General features: G+C 42.4%; 2 protein-coding genes and 1 long non-coding RNA gene across 4 annotated transcripts in view; 1 reads left to right on the top strand and 2 right to left on the bottom strand.

Annotated features, from left to right (window-relative positions):
- LOC146194585 (regucalcin-like) overlaps positions 1–6,453 on the bottom strand; it is a 64,232-nt gene extending 57,779 nt beyond the window's left edge. The window contains exons 1-2 of one of the 2 annotated variants that reach the window (XM_084596083.1): positions 6,384–6,453; positions 4,618–4,862 (exon numbers count right to left, since the gene is read on the bottom strand). In XM_084596083.1, coding sequence (XP_084452209.1) covers positions 4,618–4,862; positions 6,384–6,400 — 262 coding nt within the window. In that variant the 5' untranslated portion in view covers positions 6,401–6,453. Of the gene's footprint in view, positions 1–4,617; positions 4,982–6,383 lie in introns of those variants that run through there. The other variant, XM_084596082.1, reaches the window with a different exon arrangement.
- Positions 6,454–6,882: 429 nt separating this feature from the next.
- LOC146194584 (uncharacterized) lies at positions 6,883–24,193 on the top strand. The gene is made up of 3 exons (XR_014705458.1): positions 6,883–7,037; positions 8,166–8,371; positions 23,961–24,193. It is a non-coding gene; the product is annotated as an uncharacterized LOC146194584 (long non-coding RNA).
- Positions 14,459–24,620, bottom strand: part of LOC146194582 (regucalcin-like) — a 33,236-nt gene continuing 23,074 nt past the window's right edge. Inside the window, exons 5-6 of the mRNA XM_084596081.1 lie at positions 17,443–17,589; positions 14,459–14,774 (exon numbers count right to left, since the gene is read on the bottom strand). Coding sequence (XP_084452207.1) covers positions 14,581–14,774; positions 17,443–17,589 — 341 coding nt within the window. The 3' untranslated portion in view covers positions 14,459–14,580. The remainder of the gene's footprint in view (positions 14,775–17,442; positions 17,590–24,620) is intronic.

Raw genomic sequence — 24,620 nt, 5'->3', positions numbered from 1 at the left:
AAGTCACGAGAGCGGCAATCTCAAGTGCCCCATGCGCCCGATAAAATTCCAAATGTCGCACCATGTACCAACGCATATTCCTGCGTTCATTGACGAGGTATTTCATCCGTCCCAGTCGATGATGATGTAGTGAAGTTTTGTTTTCTGCGTAATTTATTGCACTTTTGCGGAGTGTTTATCGATTGACACTGGAACTGGATTTTCCATCTTTGTAGTGTGTTCTAGTAAACGTGGTATTTATTGAATAAATACATCCCGAGCAGTAAATAATTGTCACTGTAACCATTTTTGTTCGTTTTGGTTATTTCTTGAATGAAGCTGTAATGCATTTGGAATCAGTGCCTGGCACAGCGCGTCACCCTATTTCGATGTAGTTTAGCTACGCGTGGACGGACAACATAGTAATAATATTTGGGCGAGGTGCCAAACGTCCTGCCAAAAATATCTATGGCTTCTTGGATCTGCGAAAAAATGAATGGATTGACTTTAGATGTTGGCTGGATGTGTGACATCTTAGTTTAACAAAAAGACCACATCCTAGCGCATTATTATATCAATACGTGTTTCAGATCCGTTGTTTTCTCTGAGTAGCCTTTTTATTCTACCATGAACCAACAGGCTATAGTACAGTGCTGCACATTTAATAGTGTTCAGAGCTGCATTGGAGAAATAGGTGGCTGAGTTCGTTGTAATGTAGTAGATGCAAGAGGTCATATAAATACAAATAAAACAAACAGCAAGGAAAATATGTGTGCGAGAGCAATGGATCCGCGGCTGGCGGAAATAATGAGACTAAGAGGAAATAAAGAGAGCAGTGGTAGTGTGAACAGGCAGGTTAGAGGCACAATAAATTTGATAATAAAGTGTGTGCGTGAGATCGTGACCGCACCCGCGATTGTCAGCAATTGCTGCATCCCTCATAATGTGTTTAGTCAGCGCTCTCAGAGATCGCAAAAAAGGGGAAAGGAGGGGGCGCACTCCACGCACAGATTTTTGCCACTGACTGAACAATCACTCAAATGCAATCACCAACACTCCCTTACCGGTCAACCTCTTTCCCTGCAGATTTCTATCTGCAAAGGGCAATTGTTTCTTTGTATGTAGCTGCTTTATAATTTTTGCAGCATGGCATGTTTTATTCGAAATGACATGAATGCTCTGCCTGTTTTTCTTGTGTATTTCAACACATAACCGGATTGCTACGTGGTTCAGTAACGCTTGTGTGTTTTTTATTTGCAGATGCCACAGTAAAAGCAAGGAATGACTTCTTCTAATTCCCAGGATTTCATCTTCAAATGGTTGCCGGATTTGTTTGATCGAGAAGGCAGCGGAATAAGCGTTTTGCTGACGCTATGCATCCTCTCCAGCCAAGCACTCTTTCAATCCCTGCAGAACATCTAGATCCCTGAGCGCGTCATCACGCGGCGTAGCCTCACCTCCCTAAATGATCCGCGCCACCTCCCAAGAGCTCTTCCTCCGTTCATTTTATACATAATGAACGGTCTCAAAGTACTGGATTACTTGGAATCGCCAGCAGCTGAATAATATTACGAGATAGTTATACAATATTGAATAAATATACACTGAATATCCAAAGGCTGTTTACATTCTAATGAAATAGCCAGTAGTTGAACCTTCCCCTCCCCTGCGTGTAGTGCCCGCAGGCACTGAAGGCATGTATCTAAGAGTCAAATAAACATTTTTTTTCTGAAACCTTCTGTTGCCTCTTTTTTTATTTTTTTTTAAATTATAGTTGGGAGTAAAAAGAAGGTTCATTGGGCTGGCGGTCACAGAAAAATAGATATGGCAGGTTTTTCAATGAGTGGGGATTTAACTGTGTGCCCTTCTTGCACTCTAAAATAGAAAACGTTAGTCGCATCACCATTTAGGATAAACTGCTGCAAAGCTTGCCAATGCCTCTAAAGTGCACAGGCTTATCATGGGTCATGAATGGAAAAGCCATTGATATGACAATATAGGGACATTACTGTTTTCCCAACCTTGGAAATGCCAATAGATTAGGAAGGGAATCATAATTAAGCCATGAATGAACACGCCAATTTTAAACGTCTATTGGTAGTGCCATACTGGCTTTAGGCTGGACCAGTCATGGCATGAACGATGGTCCAACGTAAGAAAGAGTAGAAATTTCCTCTAGAGCCTAGTAGGCATGATATTGAAACCTCTGTTTTTCAACATTGAACCACCGGTGGTCCAATGGGGGTGTGCTGTTTAGGTTCGCATTAATAAACTACGAAGCCACAAATCATGTTCTTATTTGTGGTTTATGGACAAATCACGGTCAAATAATGATTATATTTATATTGGGGAGGGAAGCCAAATTGCAGTTATAAGGAAAAGGTGAGTTTCATATGCAAATGTTCGCAGCTGCACCTTATTTGAACAAAGCTTTTCAACCGCGCTAAGCCCTAGATCTTTGTATACTAGAATTTCACTTTATTGGAAACTGACGTTTACATGGCAGTATGAAGAGATAGTGCGCCTTCTCATATACAAACAATGATTTTCTTTGTTTTTCGGGTAGGGGAAGCGAAATTTCACTTATAATGAAATGGTGAATATGACATGCTGATTTACGCAGCTGCAACATTCCTTGAATAAAGCTTTTTCACCATGTTATGTCATACCTGTCCCGGTCTGATCCATATAGTTGTTTACACCACGTAATAAAACAATAAAATAGCATATTTGTCCATCTTGCTTTTGCTGCTGCTAAGGCCCTCAGGGAAAGGTAGGAATTGCCACAAGCCGTAATAACGCTTGCCTAAATCCGTATATTCGCCGCACCTGCAAAAATGCATAGCTACCTCGACACTTCTATCACCAGGCGTAATAGTCGCGGCTAAGGCCTTCAAAAAAGGCGTTAAGATTTTTTATCGCCCTTAATTTGTGCATTTGACATGGACCTTGCGAAAAATACGAAATAAATACTTATTTCTCTGGAATGATTTTTCGTCATTGGACATGGGTTGCTCACATGTTTAAGTTCACGTATTTACCACTAGTCCCAAAGCGAACACTACGTAGGGTAGACCATATAAATGTATGATTAGTACAAATAATACAAAATACGGGAACAATCGCACTTTTTTCTACGCATATAAATCCAAAGAATACCATACACTAAGCCGATCGAGGTAGAAAGTCTCTGATGACGGGAATAAAAATAGAACGCGCATGCACTTTTTTTTTCATATCTCAGTCACTAGGGAAATGCTCAAGTATTCTAAAGAAATTTTCTCGATTTGTTGTCTGAGCATTCCCTGGGTAGCATATTCTATGTATTGGTGGCTGAGTTTTAAAATAAAACCGACTTAGGCCAGTGCTTGAGAACGGCGCTTGAAGTTAATGTGTGATCAATACAATGAAAAGTACAAAAGGTGGTTATAATAAGCGCCTCAGTGTAGGTAGTAGATTATGATAAATTTTGTGGATGAACATGAGACGGGACATATATTCCCTTCGGCTGCGAAGAAGTTGGACTTCAATGTCGCCGTACCATTATTTTGCTGTTTTGTAAGCCGGAAACAGGAGCTGCAAATCTGCTTGTTTCACGCTCTCAAACTGCCTTTTTAACCGCGTGCCAGGTCTCTGTGCAATACATGTCACGGTAGAAACTGCAGCCATGATTTAATCCAGCGCATCCATAATAGAGGGACTACAATGGCCCCATTTTACGCTGTGTTTAATTCCGTAGTTTCTAGTGAAACAGCCCACATCGCTGCATTATGAGAGCCGCCCTTATTTGAATATCATTTACCCGTCCAGCAGGAATACGTAAAACCTATGCCTGGCGTGAGACTGGCAGTTATAAGCGATGCAGGGAGTTTGCAACTATTGACATCCTACAACTTTTTAACCACCCCATAGCCACGCTTTCGCTAACCAAAAAGTTGTCATAAACGGTGAAAGCAACGTGACAGCAAGCCAAGCCTCAAAGTTTTGAATCATTCCAATGCTTTGTACTTCGACACACGGGCTCCGCTAGGTGTGTATCAAGTGGCTTACCGTCAAAAAACTCTGTAGCTGCTTTTAGCATGCTCGTGTATTGGAACTAAATAGTTATTCAAGATTATTGATGCTCACGAGCACTGTCAAAAAGCCAGATAGTGGTTTGACGGTGATTGTGCCTCCTGTACAAGTGAACAGTATTAGAAAGAACACGTTGATAGGTTGCTATTTATAAATGAAAACTCGAAATAAGAAAGCAGCACGCACTTTACAAATATCTTAATAATACAATCAAATAATTAGAAGTGCAGCAAAGTTTAATAGCATTGAGCACATCTACAGACCCGGCCATTGAAGAATTGCGTGCATGCATTTAAAACCAGCACAATGCAATTTTACAAAGCTAATGACCGAAGTACAAGAATTAGCGAGCTTAAAGTGAAGCTGTGTATTAGGTGTATTCCACATCAGGCCATGTGATGATATTTAATATTCTGGATGAGCGTGTTGGTACTTTGTTAGCGAAGCATCCTTTTTCATAGTACGAGTACAATTCATTCACAATTATTCGTTCATTCTATTTTTGTAGGGATTAGTTTTTGTCAGTTCTCTCTGTAAATTAAAATAAGAATCAAAGTACCTCACCCAACCGGAAGATCTCCGTTTCGGTCCGGGTCTCAGGGTTATAGCGCAACACTTCCCGGGCGTGCGTATCCTCGAAGAGCAGCGTGCCGCTCCGTTCGTCCCAGTGAGGTCCCTCGCCCCCGATGCTCCTACGCTTGCTGGCCGCTTCAACTTTCATCGTACAGTCGAGGACCGCGGGCTTGTGGGTGAAGAAGCGTTCGCCGGTGTGATGCGAGACTGCAGGTAGGACGCGGGTTTTGGATGCGCTGGAAGAAGAAGAGTTCTTGAGATCTACAAAGGGACGCGATCTTCTGCACAGGATACACTTGTAAGTGGCCATAATTATGCTCCTCAACGACAACACAGGGGGCACACGAAGGAGAAAAATAACTCCTGCATTGTGTATTGACAACACGTGCCAACGCTCGTTCAAGAGCGACCGCCCAGCGCAAGGTTCGGACAGACTCTCAGAATTCCAGTCGAGCATGTCGAGCCTTGCATACTGAACAACGTTACGCCATGCAAATAATACCGTTTGATTATTCCGAGGCCGCCCGACAAAAGCGTCTTAATCTCTGGCAGTATCCTAAATATGTAAAAAAATGATGACCGCATTCGTCTCGGTATTGATAAGCTGCTCATTAATACTAGTCCATATCTATGGGACCCAAGATCGTGAATAAAAAAGAACGAAAAGGGACAAGCCAAGAGAAGAGCAGACACTCACGAGTGCTGTCTACTCCTTTCTTGTCTTTGTTTTTGCGCTTTTTGTTATTTTTCTTTTACGATGTCAAGTCACCCAGTCGCTCATCGACACATTTTGCTGCATGCGTGGGACAATGGGGCTGCTTACTTAGTCTGTGTATCTAGCCAGTTCATGGAAGGGTGTTGTTCTTTTGTTATCTCAAATCAAATACCGGCCTCACATTCTTCTCGAAGACAATCAGGTAGTACCAAGAAAACCACTGATTTCCTCTATGCTAACATCTAAAGTGTTGTATCAAAGGACATAGCAATATCTGCGCTGATCAACTCGAGTTTTGCATGACAAATAGCGGTAACCGTAACGTGACTAAATGATTTATGTTGCGATAATAGCATTTTTGTCAACAAAACACGGGTCCGCATTTTTAGATGAAAAAAAAAAGATACTGTAGGGGACATTGTGTACTCTTGGCGCTGAATTATGATTTGTTGGAAGTGCCTGTGATGATTAGCTCTTTTACTGAATATGAGTGGGTTTCTTCAAGGTGCTTTTGATGTAATTATTCATGCTATGCATCATCCCCCTATTATGAATGCTTGCTTTTCGTCGGAATTTAATCGAATCATGTGCGATAGCTCTAACTGTACTCATATTTAGAGAATTCTTCAGTACAAAGTGTTTCACGCAGTCCGTCACAACGAGTTCAGCCGAGGTTCACATGTTTCTTCAGTCTTGTTTTATATTTCGCTGTACAAACTTACCACCACTGTCAGGCGTTGCACATCGAGCACCACCAAAATTCCCGATTTATTATTAATAAATAATCCTGACATTTGTTAAGACATAGTTCATTTACACGACATTTCAGATCTTGAAGTAATAACAGAACGCCTTAATGGCTTCATTAACGAAATAAAACTGCTCTTACCCAAACCAGATATTACAGCAGAGCTAACTATAAATAATTGACACTCAATTTCATTATTTCTCCGCCAGGCCAGGAATAAATATTTATTGAACGCTGTTTACCGGTATCGCTCAAGAAGAAGGTGTATAATAGTTGAATCTTACCGATACTGACCTATGGAGCTGAAACATGAAGGCTAAGGAAAAGGGTTCTACTGAAAATGATGACAACGCAGAGTGTTACGGAACAGAAAATGTTAGGTGTAACAATAGCGATAGGAAGCGTGTAGTGTGGGTCAGAAAAAATAACTCGAGTTACTAACATGCGCACCGCAATCAAGAAGAAATGGTCATGGACAGGACATATAGTGCCAGGAGAAGATAATCGATCGTCTCTAAGAGTAATCAATTGGATTCAAAGGGAAGGAAAGCGTAGCAGGGGGCGGCAGAACGTTAGGTGAGAAGTTCGCAGGTGTTAAGGGGATGAAGCTAGCACAGCACAGGCTTCTTTAAAAAAAAACAGAACTACTGTTCCCCAAATCAGATATAACAGCGGAGCTAACTGTGTAAGATTTAACACTCAATAAAAGTTTTCTCCGCCCAGTTCATGAATCTGTATTTTGTTTCACACGGTTAAGTAAATTTGAGGATTATTCAAAAGTAACCCTACTAACCTCATCGAAAATTCGTGCTCCTAATGTTCGTTGATGCAGAAGCAATACACAATGGCCTAAACAAAAGTTGCAGCGTATGACCAACAAAAATTCCGAGAGCACTGTGGGATATACACTGCAGAAATGCGAAAGCCGGAGAGCCGCTGCGACACACGGTGCGTCAGGTTTGATCTAATTATCATCCTCAATCAAATACATCGTCATTATCAATACTACCGTCATCATTGTCACTATCACTAAGTGCAGCGTCATTGTAAGCGCTACTATCTTCTTCACGGTAGACAAGGAGAATTATGATGTTCATTTCAGGATCCCGGGCGATAGACTGAAATTGTGAATCGGTTGTTTCTGCAAAAGATCCCTTCTGTAGGATGATTGCCTATTTAAAAGAATTGTATGTACAGGCTGAGTTTGAAGCGGAGTGGCACTCACTCTTAGTGATGCGCTCTACATTGCCCCTTGTTTAGAGTTTGACTTGGTATAGCTTATTGCGTATCGTATTGATTTCATGCTCTTTTCTAAATCATTAAAATAGTCCATGTACATAGGACATTGTTTCAGTGTAATAAATACCATGCTTAAGAAAAAACATTCCGGGCGTGGCGCAGTTGTTTAAAGCTTTCAGCTGGGGATCGGAGGCATGGAGGTTTGATTCCCAGTGGAGACAAGATTTAATTTTTTCTGATTACGTCATCAGGATGACTGAGAAGTGGCATATCAGCGCACAGATCCTGCGTACATCTCACGAATAATTCTCGGGCACGGGATTTCGTTTCATGAGCCTAGAAAGGCTACCACCCTAAAAAACGCCTTTATTGACAGACACCACAAACTGGTCTTTAGGCGCGACGGAAAAATTGTAAAACATGCGACAAGCATTAGCTGTCACTGCTAAAAGCCACTTGACGTCAGTTATTTAATCATGACTTGTCATCTCTGGTAACCCACGGCCCTCGTGAATTTGGTGCATCATAAATACTAGCTCTCATCCTGACATTTTGCTTGCTGGCAGTAACCGCGTTAAAATTAATGAATCGGATTGTGCTCAAGTCTTCCATCGCACCTGATCAGTATTTATCAACGAAAACATTAGCTGATCTCCTGACTTATATACATTAATGAAATTTGCGCCATAAATAAATATTAGTGAAGCAGGTATCTTAGCAATAATACGCAAACCCAACATTATGGTTACCTGGGATTTCTTCGGTTTTAACAATAAGATACCAAAACGTACATGGCAAAGCAATCACCCTCTGTTGGCCTGTTTGTTCTCCTTAAAGCACTAGAGAAGCTTGGCATCAGCGCGACACGAAAACGCCTCCCGCCGAGATGTTCTGTGCGTCAACAAAGCAGATGCCCTGATGATGGCGCCGGCGTCTGCTGCGAGGCAAAAAAAAAAAGTGAGTGCAATCCCGTGACCGGGGCGCCGCAGCCAATGGGAGCTCACTCCTTCATCAGCCCTCGAGGAAGGAGAATGGAGAAGCTAGTGAGTTCAAAGGTTCTCGATACTTTTAGTTTATGCAGGGTTTTGTGAGAACTCCGCTTCTCCGGGTGGCGGCATAAATGCCCCTTTTTTGCCATTTGGTGGCGTCCCGCCGCAGTTCTGCATCTCCAGATGGCATTTTTGTTTAGCGGGGGGCCTCGATGTCCCGTGCCTTGGCTTTTGAGGCCTGATGAACTTCGCCGTGTATTCAGGGACGCTGGTGAGGTGATTATTAGATTATTCACACTGTACTGCATTTAGGTGGGGGAGTGGGGGTCATCTCAGTACCAGCCCCCACACTTTGGCCGCAAAGGCCGCAACTTTTGTTTACTGGGATAGGACAGTTGTCCGCCCGGCGCCCAGTTAGCCGCCATAGTAGCCCGCTGGACCTGTATTTTTGTATCCCCTTACGGGAGTCAGTAATGCGTTGTAGTGGACGTTCCGTGGAACGTTACGTCCCGCGAAAGTGAGCATAACTATGTTGGAGTTCCCCTGCTCGCGCACATGCACGAGTTCTCCACCCCGCCACGGCACGCTACGTTTCAAGGATTCTCTGGTTTCCAGGTTATGTACAGTAATCACTCCGCGAGGTGCGTCACCGATGTGCTTTAGGTGTACGTAAACTTGGAGTAGTGCTTTCCTGATGTTAATTTTGAGGTCTATGAGCAGCTTCCGTAAAGCGGGGCAGTCTTTTGCTGGTGTTAATTTCGTGGTCTATGAGCAGCTTCTGAACTACCTTGGCGTTCTTGTGCTGCCTACCGATGCATTGGGAAATGGTAACGCCGAGCTCACCCTGTTCAAATGCTGTCTTGAGGGCGACCTTAGTGAGTGGCTTCATAACGATCAGGTAGGGGTCAGAATTTATCCTGACCGTAGGCTTTGGTGTCCACTTGGAACGTGAAAACTAAACCTTCTGTGGAGCTTTAGAAGACATAGACGAGCATCTCATTTTTCTTCGTTGTTCCGAGGAGTCTTTTTCTTGGCCGCTCTTCATGAGTTTTGACAGCGGCGCTTTTCGACGACTCGAAAAGGGCAGCTTGTTCTGCCGAGACGGTAGATTGACCGTCCTTTGGCTGGCGCATAGGACGACCACGACAGAATCGTGGGGCCGTAGCCGTGTTGTTCGGGTAGAGATGCGTTCATTGGGTGACCAGCATGTGTCCCCACAACCAGTGGCGGGAGCGCCGCAGCCATTAGGCCTAGCTTCTGTGCTACCTGTTAATTTGAAGAGTTACTGTAAATCTCGGAAAATTAAGCGAACCTGGATACGATAGGCTTCTCCAAGATCGTACTGCCTTCATGGATGCATATGCGTAGGTTTCGTAGGCGTTGGAATAAGACTTCCACGGTTCCCAAGCGGCAAGCATGTGGTCGTCCCGCGCTCGGCCCTTGCCAATATGGCCAACTAAAGCTCATGAGGCCGAGCTCGGCCTCCCATATTGGGCCGAGGTCGGGGATAGACAATGGCGTTAGAAGGGCCGATTATCGGCAATCGACCTCGTGCCGACGAGTATGGCTGACATGGCCACCCTACTGATGGTCCATCCATCCCCCTACTGTCGCGGTCGGGTCATGCATGGGCCATGGCTTACCCACGCATGACTCAACCACGACCATATTTTGACCAGTTCGGCGGTACTGGCTGCCCGATGGTTTATGCCTACTCGTTCATGTCCCGTGGTTTACCCATGCAACGTCTGCAGTTCGATTCCCCATGGAAAGTGATGCTGCGGCACTATTTTTAGATGCGCGTCTATAACTTTGTGGCATCAATACATAATGGCAGTGTTGTTCGAGTAGCTGAAATGCAACTCATAGCGTATGTAGCTTAAAACGTGCACACTGACAAGGGCAGATTTAAAAAACAATTTTTGTTGACTTTTCTTAGATAACGGAAACAGGCCCTAAATCCCTCTAATAAAAATGTAGCACTTTTCTAATATCTTATTTCGTTGGTGAGGTTCACAGCAATTTATTGCGGCTTTCAGCGTCATAGGCGGAGTTGCAAATGTCTCATTTTCTTGTTTCACGGCTTTCACAGACAGAACGTCACTGAGGAGCACGCTGCCCTTCCTCAGGCATCCTAGAAAATATACGAAAGAAAACAAAGTTAGCTTTCATTTTTATAGGAATAATGATTTTCCAGCGTTTTAAACGCGATAAAAGGCTGTCACTCAGGCCATTGTAACAAAGATGTTTGGTGTTAGCAGTGGTGAAGTTAGTGGTTTTAGTCATCGGAAATATCTGAAGTCGATTGAAATATGTGGGTGTAGCATTTAGTACGCGTATGCTGCTTGACCCAGCTAAATTGATCCGAGGGGTAAAAATGGCATTTCAGAGCCAGGCGAAGGAATCCAGTTACATATCGCCGGCAGCTAACTTGAGCGCCACAGAAATATTTTGGTTCACAATTGTTAATGGGCGTTATTTACCTATATTATTAAATAGTGGCTTTACACAATAATAGGTATTTGCTACGTTGAAGAGCGCCTGCACGAACCGCAGTTGGTTATTTGCAATGAAGAACCCTCCCATGTATGATTTTTCTCCGGATCAAACAGGAAACTGCGAAAATATAACAATCAGATGGCCAGACAATATAATTTTGGCTTTGGTTCGACGACCCAGTGCAGCGGTAGACCTATAAGTTGGCGATAGTTTCTTCGTCATCATTCGCTAAAACATTCAACAAGACTATGTTTGCTTTTTTATTGTTACAACTCACAAATATTACTTCACTCATTTATGTCTTTACCACTTTATGGTGTTTATCGCCATTTTAAAGTGCGGCTTGTTCGCTATACGTCTGCCTTCAAGCGCGCCAAAGGCGAAGCAGCGCGAAGCAACCGTAGCCAGCATATAACCCTTATACTCTGAAAGGGAGCCACCCGTGATAGCTGTATGTTGTTTCGTTTGATCAAGCCATGGTTCAGAGCAGCACAATTGCGGAACGCGAGTGGGCTGGTAAGGTTTTTTTACATACATTTCGCGGACTTTCTTTGGAGATGCGGAAAAATAGTTACAAGAGAGGGTTCCTTATCGCAAATAATAAAGCAGATGTTTCTGAAGGTGCGCTCAGAATGTAATTCAATAATTGTCTAAGCTGAATATTTAGTACTTGGAGCAAATGACCCTAATTGAGGACTTGCAAAAAAATGTGACTGCTTCGCAAAGTAGCTGCCAGCAATATGCGGCTGGTTTTCATCGCCTGTTTCTGATAGTGTGTTTTTAGGCCCGACTTAAGCTAGCGGGCACAGATGTGTAACGCAACTTGAGTAATAGCTGCATGAAATTCTATATATGGGGAGATTGGTAAGCTTTTAAGTTTAAACTTACAAATACTGGGATAATCGCGTCAATTCGGTTTTTTTGGAAAAAGGCCAATAGTACTTACCAGGGCTATATTCATGATTAGAATAAAGCACTTAAATGATAATTCAGTTCAGCTAGTGCAACTTTAAAAAAAGTGAGGGCTGACAACACTCAAGATGTGCCTAGGTTTCAAAGTTTCTTAGATAGCAGTGCTGTTCGATATATGGAACGTCAAAAATACACCCATTATATGGCGTTAATTTATCTTTGGCTGAGCGCATAAATATACAATACCGTTCTTTGCACTTTATTTGCGTCATATGCAAGTACACTTGTTTATTTGATAATGAAGTTTCTTCTTCATCATCAAATAAAGAAATTTCGGCGTTAGCACTGTGTTCACCGATGCAGTTTATGCCAATTATTTTTGCAGAAAAGCCAACTCAGCCTCGTACTGAGTATTTTGATGTTTTCATATTTCGAGCGTCAAAAAATAACTTTGCCTTAACGTCAGTTATGACAGCTTTCAATTTCGACCCATATTCATGGATCCGAAATCATAATTCGCATTTATATTTACAATTAACAGGGTTTTTTGTTTGCGAACTTTGTTACGTACCTAAAATGTCTGCCTTCCTGCACAATCCACCGATACACAATTAAACCTGGCTATAACGAAGCTTAATTGGCGTGAAACATCCGCCATTTACGCGGTGGCTTCAAGATGACACCAAAAAGCGTGGGCTGCGCGAACAAGCGAGCCATTGGACTGGAACTGATTGCGGAGGCCACGGCTAAACTTCCCTCACTAGAAGATGGCCCCACATGCGCAGCTGAAACTACAGCTTCCAATTATTTCGCAGTATAATTAGACTAATTGAGGTAATCCCTGCAAATTTCTCAGCTCGGCAAATAAGAGACGAAATTTAGTGTTGAAGGGGATAAATGCTGTGGACATGTTTAGGCTGATTGCATAATTGCCATTTAGTTATTGTCGATTTTTAATATTTATATACCTCATTATTTTTATTTTGTTTAGCTGTATCACTATTTAATATTACTCTTATCATTATTGTTGTTGTTAATTTTATGATTATCCCTACACTGTTTTAAAGAAAGGGCTTTTTATTGTTTAGCTTTTGCTCCTTCTTATTTCTTTTAATTGGCTTCATTAACGGTTAAGTTTTTGCTGGTCAAGGGGCCCAATCTTTTGGTATGTTCTATAGTGTGTTTTTTCGAGTGGAACAATGAAATGTGAAAAGGGTGCTTCAGGCTAGGCGGAGTAGACTTCGATATCTACACGTAGCATTGCCCTTTTTGTGGAAAGAAGCGGAGCTGACTCACATGTCCGACAGCAAAGAGACAAAATGAGGCTGCCATAACGTTGACAGCCTTCAACATGCAAAGAATGCACGTAATAAATTTTAGAAGAAAAATACTGCGTTGAGATTGTGACCTTCATGCTGATGGTTGCTATAAAGTAATATACAACCACTGCGTGTACTATCAAAAAAGGGGCCTGTGTTTACATTTCCGATTTATTTTCAGTTTGTTTGTTTACGATTGAATGAACTTTGGACGAGCTAACTATTTCTTTTTATTTTTAAACCTTGAGTCTCTTGAATGCGCACTCTTTAGGCGAGTGTCGTATGCCATTCCTAACGCTACTGCTACCGCCTTCATATATTTCTGTTAGAAAAAAATAAAGTTCACTACCCATTTCTGCAATGCGAAAACTCATAACCAATCACTTCATATATGTTCACTTTTTCAATGTACTCTATTTTTACAAGTGTTCAAACAAGGTTTTTTAATTAAGCCGCGTAACTATACAATTTAGCTGAATGCAGACAGCGTTAAAAATCGGCAAGCGAACATCCTTTTGTGTTTGGAAAATGATTCGTCATTGACACGTTGGGCTTTTCTATGGATGTTCAGGTTGGATGTATCAAAGGCCAATAACGTCTTTGTGTGCCACCTCCGCTGCCGGAAAAGAGTGCTGATACTCAGGTCAATAATTCTTGTTAAAAATATTGATGTGTGTTCCAACGCACATGTTTTGGCAGCACCTGTGTCCGCAATTTTCAAAGACATTATTCGACATTGTGTTTAAATGACTATAGACACCTAATTTTTGGGTTCGTGTTTTATCATTTGAATTGATGCGTAGGACATTAATGTACACGAATCACCCCGCCACATTTGCCTACAACTGCTGAATAATCTATATTCGAATTTTTTCTCTCTACCTTGTTTCGGTTTCGGTTGCAACAGCCGAAAAATGGTTGTGACGTCATAGTCAACTATAGGTCGCGCGATAGATGAAGATACAGCGATATAATCATTGCCGTGTCATTTGAATTGCCTATAATGATAAAACCAGCATGCATCAAGAACAGCAACCACTACAAGTGAAGAACCAGCGATTACTTCGTTGTTTTTTTATGCCGAGCATTAAGGCTTGATTTTGACGCCACAGCCATCTTTCGGCTGTTGAAACCGAAACTGGGGAGAAAAGAAAATTCTATTATTAATTTTTTTGTCGGTCGGAGGGGAAAACTGCGTGCGGATCGATTACAGGAACGACGCATCATTAACAAAGAAAAATTCCACCAATATTTGGTGTTTATAGTCATCCAAGGACTATTACTGCGTCATAGCACTGGGTGCTCAAGGGTTACAGGTTCCTGGATCTTCACACAGGTATCCCGAAATCAAAATCAGAGCCGGAGCTCCCTACAATGCTGACAAACACGTAGTAAAATTCAGCAGTCGGAACACTGCATTCTCAATTTATTTTTCCTCCTGCTTGTAGAAGCATCCGGAAGCACCCTGCTTTTCAGCGGCGTTTGTGTAAAACAGCGCCTGAGAGAAAAGTTTATTTGTCATCGTTACATGTGTTAGCCGGCGAATTCGAAGGCAGGTTTTCCTTTGACACCGAGCTCGGTCACACGATAGAGTAGTCCGTCGTCTGGCCCGGAGGCGTCCGGAAGGAAGCTGGCGGAAGTGACGTACAGCGTGTCGTAGTTCTTGCCTCCGAAGCAGCAGGATGTGGTACTTTTTGCAGGGAAGCGGATTTTATTGAGCACTTTTGCTGCAATGAGAAAGGCGAGACGGAAGAAAGCATGAAATAAAACAACTGAATTACCCTTCATTCACAATTTATACAACTAAGCAGGTTTGGTAAAGAGTGAACGAAACATGCCATTGTGGGCTAACATTGTTTTGAGCGTTTCCCAATGCAGGCAGGCAGCTGCGGTATGTGGACGCTAATGAGCTTACTGATGTGCGAGAAATATTGGTTCCGACCCCTTTTGAAAATAATGATTGCAAGGGATATAGATCAGCATACTCTGTTTAGTGATTTCCATAAGTGTAGGTGATTTCGAATGCCCTGATATAGTTATAGGATTTAGTGCCAGTCATAAGGCCCGAAGGTTGGCCTCGTAGGACAGCTTGTGACTGGTTTTCTTGCCTGATTCAGCAGTCACGATTCTCATGGATACTAAGCACTCCAATGAATAACTTGCATTTCTGCAAGCACCACAAAGGCATGATGCTAGAGAACAAGCGGTGGTACACATCGTCGGCCGGCAGTTGCTGGGTGAGCCTTTGAGGCGGGAATGCATAGCGGCCGTCGTGAAAATAATTACTGCAACCAATTTTGTTCTAGACCAAGAAGTTTTAAACATATTGCATTATTCCTCTTTGAAGCTTAGCCGTGTCAGGTTTTGAATATTCATTGATTTCCAATAGATGACATTGCTGAAAATCAGGTATCACTTCCCTGGTTTAAAGCCTAGGCCGGATTTCAATCTAAATAACACTTTCCAGTTCACATCCTATGTTACAATTGCGGGTCCGTTGTCTGAGCTTTGGAGGTCACCGATAGCCAAGGCCTCTCGTATATTTCAGTCTGGCAAGGCGATGAGGCCCAATAACTTCAAGGCCTTTCACTTAACTGACGGACATTTAGTGGCTCCCTCTCACTGCGACAGCACTATAACCATTTTTAAATAGCACAACTAATTAAAGGACATTCTAAACAAATAGCAATGGTTGAATTATCTTTGGCGGAAAGAGAGACCATCCAAGTATCTACAGGCCCTTACAGAATGCCTACACAGACACGGAAGTGGATGAAAACACTAAGAATTGTTATGCGGAGCGTCTGATATTCTAAAGAAAAGGACAAACAAAGGCGTATAAACGCATGCGCGCCTGTCGGCCGTACACGGTGTCAAATTCACAACTCTAGCTGCGGGTGGAGATCTTTAATTTAGGTAATGGACCAAACAAAATTAAAGAACCTGTTTGATATTTTGACATCTCGAGTTGCAGTTCCAGAATATTGGAATATTTGTGCACTTTTATTGTATTCATAGGTATTGCTCTCACTGGGTTTCCAACCGAGGATCGCAAGAATAGAAAAAAGAACATCTGTGCTATATTGCTTGCTCGTTATTGGCAGGGTTACGGTTTCTAGGGATTGGTTGTCATAGGAGATGAATAATAGGTTTTGCTCTTCAACCTTCAAATGAACTGCCAATTGTCCGAGGCACACGGCTCAAAGTCTTCCAGCAGCAAGTGGTTCAAACCTGTAGCCTGCACTTGCAACCTCACGGATACAGCATTGTGGAAGCTAAAGGGTTATTCTGAGTGACTACCTCCTTCAACGGAAAGCGATGAGCTTCACTGTCTATCGTAATACGGGCCCGAAAGTGAACAAAGAAAGATATCCAGGAGCTTTTGTCACAATAAAAATGTAGGCGAGCATTTCGGTCTCCACGGCAGCCTGATACTACGCACATAACCCTGTGCAAGTAACAGTAGATCACAGAACTGCGATGAACTTTCGCTATCCTTCCTACACCACTGACTTGCTACCGTCTCCCATTTATCCCTGCACTATACCGAGGATGGACTTAGTGAGGAGGTCGACAACCAAGTTGGGGTTGTCGTTGATGAAGCAGGGTGTTGGGCGATACGCACACCAATAGAATATTAGAATGAAGGAAACAGGCTTTCCGAGATGGGCGGCTCTGGGAATGAATTTTACGGTAAAAAAAAAAGTTTTTGAGAAAAAGAATTGCGGAAAGGTGCGGCATACACACATCCTGAATGAAACAATTCTCCGCAATGATTAAAATATGCTTCAATAATTAACGAATGACTTACCTATTTCCAATGGTTATTGCTGGTTAGTAGCTAAGCTTATTTGGTGACTTTCCTGATTCTCGCTTTGCATCGTATTTCCAATGCCAACCTGACAGAATTCTTGCCCAGATTCTGGATAGCTTTATTAGAATAAATATTTCAATTACAGGTTTTGAAAGCCAATGACTTTGTTTTCTCGACCTTAAGCGTCGACACTGTCGCAGCGGAATGCTTTTGGTGCTGCGCCCTGCGGCACGTCAGCACACAGCTATGTTATGATTGCTTAAAAGATTGAATCTGGTTTGGGCGCTCTGCCAACTTTAACCTTCGCTGAAAAAAAAAAAAGAAAGGCTTGTCGCTTTATCGGGATCTTGGGACGTGTGGAGGTCTGAAAATTCTGAAAAGGTGTCTACATTTTTTCTATGCTTCACGCAGCGGCTTTATTTGACCAAGGTATTTATCCCGTGACCCTCCCCCTCCCCTGCCCCCCCTTACTTCTTTCTGAGGTGGATATATCAGCCTGGAAATGTTCTGATAAGAAAAAATAAGCCAGGCTTTCAAACTTCTGCAAGATTTTTTATAATATCTGGTGCTTGAGCACTTACCAGTTTCGGGATCGATCTGCACGACCAATCCTGCTGAGAAGCAGGTGAGCCAAATCTTGTCGTTGACATCGATGGTCATGCCATCGGGAATGCCAAGTTGCTGGTATCCGGGAGTCACACTGAAGTCAGCCAGAACACGCTGATTGCCTGCAGGTTACATAAGGGTTCATAACCGACAGCTATACTTGAGAAAACGTAGTTTGCTCAAGGAAATTACCAGTTTCTGTCATGCACACAAAATGTGCAGTAGGCTTTAGGGATAAAAGGATAAAAAGTGATGTTCAAGCTAAAACAAGACATTTTGGCGTAAAGTTTTATCTCCAAATTTTTATATTTTATCTGTATTTTGTATGGTTGATGGTTGGTATCTAGTAATTTACCATTTGGAACATTCGCAGTATATGTGCTTTGTACTGTGAATGAATACTTTAAACCCCGAACGGGTATATTCTCTGCACTACGTCACATCTGCACTAAGTAATATAAACAGTCAAGCGTAAAAGACAAACACTCGGGGCACAAAGCTATCGTGCTACAAGATCCGATGCAACGAAAATCACAGGAAAAAAGGCGACAGCACGCGTTTTCAACTCTCTCGCAGTGTGCTCATACTGTTTATTTTGTGCTGTCTGTGCTATATCGCCGTTTACTAGTAAAATGCCGCAACTCGTTTAACAGGCCTTTATTCAGAGGATAAGGTAACAACACCGAAATCAAGAGAAAGGACATTGTTTTCCGCGAGCTTTCTGTACCCCTTGGACACCATGTTCTCACAGTTCCCTACGAAACGCTGCTAAAGTGCATTTGAGCAGGCCTTAAATGGTACCTAATTTTTTGCTAATGACACTGTAGTAAGAACCTAGAAGAAGAAATGGGCATATGGGCAGGGCATATAATGAGGAGAGAAAATAAGTGACAGTCGCTAAGGGCGGAAATTGGACCGCAGAAGTTTAGATTAGGGGAGGGGATATGGAAGTTGGCGAGGGCCAAATTGATCAAGCTGACTCAGGAGCAGGTTAATTCCTGGCATGTGTTTGAGTTCTTAGCCTTTCAGTGAGTATAGTAAGCTCGAGAATACCATGATAATGATCATGATAACAGCTTGAGGGACAAGTTGGTGCTGCATAGTACCCAGAAATGAGGCACAACAAACACAATCACATGCGAAGAAACACAACACAGGCGCACGCTACCAACTGTAATATGGATCTGAACACACACTTCCCTGCTGGGCAGGTTACAGTTTTTTTTCATAGGGACTACACAATTGATGTGTTTTGGATGGACATGTCTCACTGCCCATGTATGGTGGTTGTTTGCTACTGTGTGACTATGTGGTGGACTTTGTTACTATCCAGCTTGGATGATGGTTGTGGTACATTGGGACGATTGTGGTATTAGCTGTTGGACAAAGAAGAGGTGTGTGGAGATGTACTTTAGTGTAGAATTGGTGGCTGTCATGCTTGCACGATGCTTATGTTCTGCGGGGAAGAAAGTGCTACTATCTATTTGGCAAAGAAGAGGATGATGAGAAGATGTACTTGGGTGTAGAAGAGGATGAATGGTGAAGAGGAAGGGTGTGTTCAGATCCATATTGACACATGCCATTCATAGAAGACGAAGATGTGAACGGGCGATTCGAAGAAGACGACGAAGCAAACACGGTGCTCCGCTTTCGTGCTAACCTGACTAGTTGTAGGTGTTCTTCGGTGCCAGAGTGCTAGAGCGCCTTCTGTGTAACGTTACGTCACAAATATGGTGGAGGTGCGGGGTACAGTTGGTAGTATGCGGCTGTGTTGTGTTTCTTCGCATGTGATTGTGTTTGTTGCGCCACATTTTTTATTTATTTATTGATACCTCAAAGGCCCCATTTAAGGGGTATTACATGAGGGAGTGGTTGACGAGTACATGAATCATTCGATGGATGATCTGAAGGTTGACGGGTCGGAATGAAGTACGACGGTATTTGGCAAGTCATTCCAGTCCCGTGGGGTGCGAACAAAAAAAGATGACACATGCGCAGATGTCCGGACAGGTGGAGGGTAAACGGTCTTTTCATGGTGCGTGCGGCTGGATATATGGTGGGCGGGGCTGATGACAGACTTGAGCAGGGGGTGATGGTAAAACTTGTGAAAAAGGCAAAGTTTAGCAATTTTGCGTCTGTGCGCTAAGTTAGTAAGGTGCGCATTTTGTTTTAGTTCAGTGACACTTACATGATATGAATAAGCCGAGTATATGAATCTTGCCGCGCGATTTTGTGTTGCTTCTAGAATACTGGAAAGGTTATTTTGGTAGGGATCCCAGACAGCGCATGCATACTCTAGTTTGGTACGAATAAATGTTAGATAAGCTAGTAACTTAACTGATGGGGGAGTTGCGCGCAGTGTTCGCCGAAAAAAGCCGAGCACGCTATTAGCATCGTTAGTTACCTGCGTTATATGATGGGACCAATTTAGATCGCGGGTTAAATAAATGCCTAGGTATTTATACGTTGATACAGCGACGATTTCGGTGTTGGAGATAAAGTATTTTGGTAATGGCAGGGAGCGACGACGATGGAAAGATAGTAATTATGTTTTCTTCGTGTTTAATGACATTAACCAATTATTGCACCAGGTTGTCACGCTTTCGATGTCCAGTTGAAGAGTTTGGGAGTCATTGCTATTAATTATAGGACGGTAAATAACGCAGTCATCTGCAAACATCCGGATGTTAGAGCGTATGTTAGATGGTAAGTCATTTATATAAATAAGGAAAAGCAGAGGCCACAGGACGGTGCCGTGGGGAACGCCGGACATAACAGATGTACGTGAAGATGAATATTTATTAGCTAGAACAAATTGTTGCCGGTTAGTGAGGAAGTTGCGAATCCGTTCTAAAACAAAAGAATTAAGGTTCAGGCGGGTAAGTTTTAATAAAAGCCAGTTATGAGGAACTTTATCGAATGCCTTTTCAAAATCTAGGAACAGGGCGTCGACAGGATTATTAAGATCAATGTTAGAGCTTAGGTCGTTAATGAACAATGCTAACTGAGTGTCGCAGGATAAACCTTTGAGAAAGCCGTGTTGACAGGGGTGAAAGAAGTTGACTGATACTAGGAAATTCATAATATGAGAAAAGATGACATGTTCCATCAACTTTGAAGGAATGCTAGTGATAGATATGGGTCGGTAATTATGGCGTGAAGATGAAGAACCCTTTTTCTGGAACTGGAATGACTTTGCCCACTTTCCAGTCATGTGGTACAACACCTGATTGCTGACAGATATGAGGTAGTACGATACTAGTAATATGCTTCGTGTTTTTCAATACCTTTGCATTGATGCCGTCAGTGCCTGCTGATGAAGTTAGTTTTAATGAGTTTATAAGTTCCAAAATACCATTGTGTTCAAAACTTATAGCAGGCATTAGCGGGAAATCAAAGAAAGGGAAGGTAGGGAGATCCCCGTCTGGTTCGTGGGTGAAGACAGAACTGAAGGTTGAGTTCAGCACATCAGCTACGTCTTGTCCTGCGATAGGGTTACTGTCATTGTCGCAAAGTGTGAGGGTATTGTTGGAGTCGGGATTAATGTGTTTCCAGAATTGACGAGGGTTTGTGCGAAGCATATTAGGCAGTGTAGATGAGTAAAATGAATGCTTGGCTTGGAAAACTTCAGAGGTGTAAGACTTTTCAGCATCGTGGTATTTTTGCCATGTGTTGGGATTGTTTGTTCTTGTGGCGGATCGGAAAAGCCTTTTTTTCTTGTTGAGATGCTTGAGAGTGTTAGTAAACCATGGTGAAGTAATGCGCTCAGTTATTGTGATTGTGGGAATGTATATTGAAATCAGTTCGCGCATTTTATCCTCAAATAGTGACCAGTTAGTTTCGAGTGTGCGTTGTTCGAAGCCGATTAAAAAACTGGTACAGAATGTTTCGAGTTCATTGTTAATGCTTTTGTAATCGTCTTTATCATAAAGTGTTATTATTTTGGTAGCTTTTTTTGGTTTGGGCAAGTGGCTAAGAAACGTGGCGTAGATTACTGAATGATCACTAAGCCCCGGAAGATATGATATCATCGATAGGGATTCTGGGTGAGAAGTTAGAATCAGATCTAGAATGTTAGACGATTGTGCAGTTTGCCTTGTAGGGGTGGTGATCAGTTGAGTTAAAGCAAATGTCTGGAACGTGTTGATAAAATCACACTGAAGAGTTTGGGGACCACTGAGCTGGGTAAGACCAGTCTATTGCGGGGAAATTAAAATTGCCTAGTATGAAAATAGAAGCATGTAAAAGTTTCGAAGTTGCTATGTGAAGGGCACTGTGGAATTGGGGAACGAACGAAATGTCACTATCTGGGGGGTGGTAGCAAGCGCAGATTAGTGTTGGCGGAAACGATGCATTTGAGCAGATAAATAATATTTCTCGGTACTATGATCATGATGTCCACGCTATCCTTAAGAACAAGATTGAAAATGTCGGTGATATATACCACTCTGACACACATTGTACTGTGGGAGAAAAACGTCTCCAGAACTCATTGGACGCTGCAGAAAAATATTTGCGTAATATAGGTTTCGACCCCCACCTATCGCGTAACGAGAAAGGTTCCAGCTATGGGGTTACATGGTCAAGCGTTTCTTGTCCAGTAATAAACATCTGCGATACATTGTGATAACACGTGTACATGTTTATAGAGAGATAACTAACGATTTCATCAACCAAGGCAAAGTTTGACTTGTGGACCACAATGATTAACTGCAAGTCGAAAGAGGTAAATATATTTGCAATTTTTAGGTCGGTGAGACGGCAGCCTTTATACTTCAGTTCGTAAATTGGCGGACAAATTTAGCCAAACTTACTGCCTGGACTTTTGCGGTTTTTCAAAGCTCACATAGCCTAGAGGCATTGCCTGCATAATTTTCTACCTAATTTATGCAGGGACGTTTATCTATATTGCAGCCTAATAAACGAGGGAATTAGCTGGTGTAAAATTGGCATGCTTCACTGCTCGACATATTGAGACTTTATCTAGAAAAACTTTCTAGCAACCCTTCACTGTGTCACACTGTCTCTAACATTTTACACCAAATAAATAAATGCAGAGGTGAACAATACAGACATCACCTACCTACTCCCAAAGATGTTATTACTAAGAAATTCACGAGGTGTCGGTTTTTTTTAGCGAAGAAACCCTATGAGTCCTTTGACAGGTGGAAGTTAGCAGTGGACGCGACCTTCCACTGATTCATTGTGGATTAGTGTGATCTAACGGATTAGATGATATCAACTGGGAGGGGATGCGAAATCGGGTTGCTCTTAGGGGGGAGGGAGGAGATAATAAACTTTCCCAGGTTCTATGGAGTTGAGTCCCGCACACTGTTCCTGGGCCACGCAAGGATGTCCATATGTCTTTGGTTAAACGAGGCTTTTATTTGCGTGGGGCGGCCACTTGGGAACTGGATTTCGACAAAGTGCTAGGCTAATAGGAGTGCATGCTAATAAGAACATGTAAGATATTCGAGGCAAAAATTAAAGACAAACTGAGGAATCAGTAATTAAGCCAGAAAAGACTACAGTGTCATTAAATTTTGGCTTCATGCACTTAAAGGCAGAGCTTCAGTATTTGTCGCTTCTTTTTTAGATTTATAGTGTAAATCGGTCAGGGACGGATATGATTTAAGGACTATACAAATACTTGAATACGAGCAAAGAAAAGGAGCTTTTCTTTCTAAACGAATATACGAAGCCATCATGTATAGAATGTCAGATAAGTTCCCTAAAAATTCGCAGGGGGAGCTCCTTAACTAAGGTAGCTACTCCCAAAAACTTATAGCGGTGAAAACAGAACAAAATTTAAATGTTTTGGTTAAATTCTCTATGCTGCAAGACCATCAAAATAATGCAAAACAGCCTGTTCAGCTCCGAGTTTTGTGCTCTACAGCATTGGCGAAATATTTTAATCTAATGCCACGCGTTTACACGTAGCAACCAAACGCTGCATCCACAGACAGCTTAACTGGGGCTCACACTAGAAGAAATCAAAGCCTTCAGCGGGAAGCGGAAGCGGAAACTGCTAGAAGAAACGTTTAACTATAGATTCTTGAATTCTCTGCTTAACATTGATGAGAGATATGTTATTCTTGACACTTGACAGATCTCGCTGTATTGCTTCGAAGTTCTGTTGGTGCTTGAAAAATGTCAGCTGCTTGCATTCACTATCGTTATCTGCAGAGACGTGGCCCCCACAAAAGCTTGTGTCGGTTCGGTGACTGAAGAAAAAATGGTATATCTCTGATGCGAGTGTAGGCGGTGAGTGGATATGCAATCACGTTATATATTAGGGCAGGCTCTGTAAATGCGATGGTAATATGCCTTATTTAGCAGCAGACCACGCTGATTGTCCACCTACTCTAACGTCCACAGCCAATGCTGTTGCTGCCGCCGCTCTTACTAAAAGTTCTGACGATGATAATCACGCGTCATCTTCGTCGAGGTATATAACTTTTATTTATTCCAGGAATTTTTTTTAACATTTCAGTTTCGAATATTTGGCGCCAACCAAATCTGAGACGACGTCACTTGTCGAAAAGAAACCTGGTAAGCTACACTCGGAGACGTAAAAATCCCATTCCAGCCAAGGCCAAGTCAAGGTCAAAATTTCAGTGGCCCGGGCCAGATGTATGGTTAAAAGAACGAACTAGTTGGTGGTTTATGTTTTGAAAAATAAATACTACGTTATTAAGACGTGGATTTTGAAAAAAAAAATGAATTTTGAACACAGATCTGTGCCGTCCTTTGTTTCACTGTCCCCATATTAAGGGTGTGCTGCTTTTCCCATATTTGGGGGCTGAAATACTGAGGCACACCAAACTATTTCCTCATATTGTATAGGACCGCGTTCCGCTTCGTCAGACTTGTTTCGCTGCCGTGACCACACACCTATATCACCTCCTTATTACCATCTTAAGAGCTCCTTATGCCTTTTTATCGCCAAGGTGCAACATACACTTCTCACAGGGAGTTGCTGAACTCAAATTCTTTCCGATGGAGGTTTTTTTCTTCTTTTTAAAACGCATGATGCCCATAGACACATCGCAGGAATGCTAGCGCAAGGAACGTTGACTGCCAGCTTTAAAATATCAAACAGTTGCCACGCTAAACGTATATACATACACACACTATCTGGAGCAAAGTACTA

Source organism: Amblyomma maculatum, chromosome 3, assembly GCF_055883805.1.
Source record: "Amblyomma maculatum isolate TAMU_Amacu chromosome 3, ASM5588380v1, whole genome shotgun sequence".
Classification (NCBI taxonomy): Eukaryota; Metazoa; Arthropoda; class Arachnida; order Ixodida; family Ixodidae; genus Amblyomma; species Amblyomma maculatum.
Note: the sequence above shows the minus strand (reverse complement) of the source record. Positions and strands in the feature narration are given on the sequence as shown.